The following is a 5,000-nucleotide window of genomic DNA, read 5'->3' as shown; positions in this document are numbered from 1 at the left end:
AAGGCACAAGACAGGCGGGCAGGCGTGGGCCATCTCTGGCCCGAAAACCACCAACAGATGCGCCGAGTCGTGCGTAAAAACGGTTGCTAGGCTCCCGGGCTGTAATTAAATGACTTTCTTTCCTGTCAGGCTACTTGGAGCACCGAGCGTGTCCAAGACAACCGCGATATGCTTTCCAAACATGGCTGCTCACGAGAGAGAGAGAGAGAGACACTGAAACTGAAATGGGCCCTGGCAGTGTTTGGTGTGAGGGCCCAAATAAACAGACATGCAAGTCACACGTCAGCAAATAATACAGCACTCGCAGGCTGAAAAACAAGAGACAGCAGCTAGAGGACTAATGGTGTTTAGGGATCGCCAGCACACAACTGGAAGTACTTATGTTTAACTTTTTGTCCTCATGGAAAATACAATAACTGCCATATGTTGCCTAGACAAAGGTGTGTGTGTTTGTGTGTGTGTGTGTGTATATGTGTGTGTGGTAATGTATATAGCAACAAGAGGGTTGTTTTCTTGTGGTAAAGAATCAGGGAGGTTTAACAGTGGTCCCATCAGGAGCAGACGTCCTCATGGAAAAAGTTGAACAAACTATCAAAACAAAAAAAACAAACAATCCATGAATCAAAACAAACAGCAGACATTAAATGAGAGGGTAATTAAGAGCATTGTGTTCATAACATCACACATCCCTGACTGAACCTGTGTAAACTATCAAGCAAAATGGTGCACAAGAGAGCTGCAAAATTAAAGTCACATAAACAACTTGCCGAGAGAAAAACATACCCTAACACACGCACGCACACGCACACACACACACACACACATATCATCCTGTGTTCAAATGCCATTCAGTTGTACCCAAGCTTTCTGTTTATGCATCTAGAGGAAAACATGTCCACACAAACAGGAGGCGATTTTGCTCTGAGCCATCCATACACATAAGCCTAATCAACATCATCTCCACTCATTCACAAGAGCCCAATCAAGATGCGCTCATGGCGATTAGCACCTTCCTGTTCTCCTTTTGTTTTGTTTTTTCCTGTTTATTCTAATCATTTGTGCCACTTCAGGTAAAGGCAAACAGCAGGCCAAAACATTAGTTTCCTGTTGATCCCATTACAGGGAAGAGGATCACAGATCACAGCATGGTGAATTCAAAGATGTGGGCGTACTCAAACAGTAGCTGGCTCTAAAAACAATGTCTGTGCCTTTTCTAGGAAGTTAGTGAAAATCATCATAGACCTTTAAAAAGAACAGCCGTCTAAGCATATGCCTGTGCATAATTTATCCATCTGTAAGCAAGGTCAGTGCTACATGAAAAGATTCTTCCTGCACCTTCTTGAAGCCAAGAATGGATATCCTGGGTCCAAATATGTATGGACACTATTGTGAGCAATCAACTGCATTGTTTCTAATGAAAACAAAAGTTATTGTTAGTTCAGTTACTGAAAACAGAACTTGTAGTGTGGGAAATGAATTCAATAATTTTTTTTACTGCACTTATACTACAGAATGTAAATAAAAGTAAAGCCTGGGTTACTTCTGTTGACTGAATGGGCTGGACAGGATTGGGATTACTTTTGGTTTCATCTAGAAAAGTCCACAAAGAATAAAGTTGAACAAATATCCTGTTAATCACTACTGAGGATGAGTTCACTTCCTGTTTGGCAAAGGAGAGTCAAGTTGAACTTGAAAGAGCTCAAACTCAAGCATTTACCGGTATGTAATTATCTCAATCATCTCAAAGAAATACCATGTGATTCCTTCACATACAACTGTTCTTGCTTGATTTTAAGTGACAGTAGACTGATAACTCAAATTACAACAGAGAAAGTAAATAAGAACCTTCAAACTCAATCTCCTGGACTGCTGGTAAAAACTGGGGGTGGGGGGAGTGAATTAACAATGTTTTCTCTACCCTCAGCATCTATGGCTTAAGTGGCATCTAACCCTCAACTATTCCCTGGGTACGGCAGTTGAAGTGGCTGCCCACTGCTTCGTGTGTGTGTGTGTGTGTGTGTGTGTGTGTGTCCAATTAAATTCAAAAGACTTTATTTGTCCCTGAGGGACAATTTGCACAGTCCTGTAGAGTAGTAGTAAAAACATGGCACACAGATATACTGTACATATAAATATAAATAGTATATACATATGCTGTACAAATATAAATATGTATGTACATTTATATTATGCTAATTGCTCTGTGCTCCTGTTGTGTGTTAATGTATGGGTGCGGGGTCCTATAGCTTTCCTCTGGGCTTTAATAATGCATTTAACTGACACAAACCAAAATATTTGTTTTTACATATTTTTTCAAACAAAATATTTAAAACAACACGGTTTAAAACAGCTCTCCTGTAACTGAAAGGCTGAGCAGCAGGGCAGCGCCACACTGCATATGAGGTTTCAGATGTGTTGACGCTCAGGTGTGCTCCAGGGTGCCCGGTGAAGCTCACATCACCCGAGTATCAGCCGTCTAGCAGCGGCTCATGTGTGAGTGACAGCGGCGGTTATGTGAACCAACCGTCTGCAACCGCGCACACACAGACAGACCTCATCATGTCAATCAACTCCCAGAGAACACACCAGTATGGCACTGAAGTCAGACTAGAGCCGACGAGGGGGTAGGGGGTAGCTGGAAGGTGAGAGAAAGAGAGAGATAGAGAGAGAGTGAGAGAAAGAGAGAGAGAGGGAGGGTGTGTGTGTGTGAGAGAGAAATAGAGGGAGAGGTACAGGTAGGTAGAGAAAGAGATGGATGTAGAGAAAAGGAGTGAGATGAGTAGAGGAAGACAGACAGGCTGGTCTACACAGACAGATGGACAGAGAGGCCAATGTGTCAAAAGAAAAAACAGTAGTAGAGAGAGAGGAGGGCGGAGAGGGGGTCATAACTCTGTGCTCAGCATCTCTCCCTCCCTCTCTCTCTCTCCCTCCCTCTCTCTCTCTCTCTCTCTCTCACACACACACACACACATTAGTATTAGTATTCCTGGGCAGTGCTGTGCGCTCAAGGTTACAGGGAGTCTAAATTGCTGAGGTTAAAAAAATCTTTCCTGATTAGCATTTGTGGGTAAAGCCTCAGTAATCTTATTCACACTTCTCCCTCTCCCTCTGACTTCTTGGCCTCATTTTCCCATTCTTTAGAGCGCACGGGTCGCGACCTCATTTTCTACGCATTTCTCGGTCAAATCTGCTTACTGTGCACTACGTGAGAGAATAGGGGACTTCAATTAAACTGGGAGGTTTCAAAAAATAATATTGAAAAAATATATAACAATAAGTTAGTTGATAATTAAAATCTATTTTGAGTCTGAACGTGTTTTTGGTGATTTCATATCTGAGCGTTGGTGAGGTTATCTTTGTGCCATAATTCATGTTATGCCAACACTGAAACACACACACACACACACACACACACACACACACACACACACTGAGGTGCTGTTCAGATGTCACACCAGCATGCAACTTTTCCAATTTAGGCCACTGCTTTATTGTGAGATCACCTCATTCCAGTATTGGCCGGAGCCCAGCCATCTCACCTATTCCTGAGCTGATGTCACCGTTCTCTGACTCTGCTCCATGGTTACCGCTGCCGTGGAAACCACCCATCGCCTCCAGTTTAATCTTCTTCACCTTCAGGGCCTCTGCGAGGGAGGCCGCCGTAAGGCCTGGAGAGACACACACACAGACAGCTCAATTAGCTTCAGTAATGACCTACTGATTAATATACAAGCACGTTACTAATTTGGAAACATGTTATTCTCTTGGATAGAACATTGCATATGATTTACTTTTTGAAGTATCTTTCCATTCAACTGATTATGTATCTTTGTGAGACAATACTATTTTCCATATGTGTCTTGAAGAGGTGTCCTCCTCATACAAAGACTAGCCTCTAACATCGATAGCACAAAGAGTTCCAGAAGTTTCCGGGAACTGAGAGGTGAGACATTTCCGCACTGCACCGACATATAAAATAATCATGGCAAGTCTATTAATATCCAATAGCACTGTCAGCCAAGTAGTCTTACATCACTGTAACCTCTGTGCACTGTCACACTGTCACTCACACACACACACACACACACACACACACACACACACACACACACACACACACACCTTCACCTGTCTAAGATAACAGGCCTATTCCAGTGCTAGCTAACAGGCTTCCTCTTCCCATGTATCATAATTTAATTAGGGCTAGATTAGACCTGCATCAGTGCCCAGGGTTTGCCTGCAAGCCCTCCCAGACTAGCACTGCCACAAGAGAGGGAGAGAGAGAGAGAGAGAGAGAGAAAGAGAGAGAGAAAAATGTTGATGTGTGTGTTTGATATACTGTATGTTTGGATTTATTGCCCAATATGCAATGACTGCTGTTGTTATGCGAATAACACGTTGTACTTTGCATGTTAAATTTGATAGTGTGGGCCTGAGAGTGTGGTAGAGAGAGAGAGAGGTTGGTCAGTCTCAAGCCAGTCCCAGACTCCATGGGCCTCACAAAACAAAGTCGACGTGGCAAATGTTTCATGGCAACCATTTGGCCATGTGTCACTGTGTGTGTGTGTGTGTGTGTGTGTGTGTGTGTGTGTGTGTGTGTGTGTGTGTGTGTGTGTAAAGAAAAAGCGAGAGCGGGAATGAAAGCTATAGCCCACAAGGACCTTTCAGCTACTGAAGAGGATATCAAAGAGATTCTCACTTTCTTTCTTTCTTTCATTCTTCCTCTGTCACTCTTTTCTCTCCCTCCCTTCCTCCCTCTCTCTCAGTCTCTGTCTCTCTCTTTCCCTCCCAAGTGGCCTTTCTCATCTTCACAGCTGAAACTGACAGTGTGACCTCTACGCAAGATGAAAAAGAGACTGTGCCTGCTTGCACATTTGAGTGTGTGTGTGTGTATGTGTGTGTGAGAGACAGAGAGAGAGAGAGAGCGAGAGAGAGAGGGAGGGAGAGAATGTGTGTGTATGTGTGCCTCTTGCAGTCACACACTTCTAAAGGGGCTGCTT

The 5,000-nt window shown here is 43.5% G+C and overlaps 1 protein-coding gene across 3 annotated transcripts in view; it reads right to left on the bottom strand.

Moving 5' to 3' along the window:
• The window catches only part of dachc (dachshund c), a 38,654-nt gene that overhangs the window by 17,375 nt on the left and 16,279 nt on the right, over window positions 1-5,000 (bottom strand). For all 3 annotated transcript variants that reach the window (XM_076303690.1, XM_076303691.1, XM_076303692.1), the window contains exon 3: window positions 3,540-3,668. In XM_076303690.1, coding sequence (XP_076159805.1) covers window positions 3,540-3,668 — 129 coding nt within the window. The remainder of the gene's footprint in view (window positions 1-3,539; window positions 3,669-5,000) is intronic.

This window comes from Alosa pseudoharengus, unplaced genomic scaffold (genome assembly GCF_046254945.1).
Source record: "Alosa pseudoharengus isolate Yale_2024_CS ecotype anadromous, Long Island Sound unplaced genomic scaffold, YU_APseudo_1.1 YU_APseudo_1.1_scf_24, whole genome shotgun sequence".
Taxonomy (NCBI): Eukaryota; Metazoa; Chordata; class Actinopteri; order Clupeiformes; family Clupeidae; genus Alosa; species Alosa pseudoharengus.
This window is presented reverse-complemented; position numbering and strand designations above follow the sequence as displayed.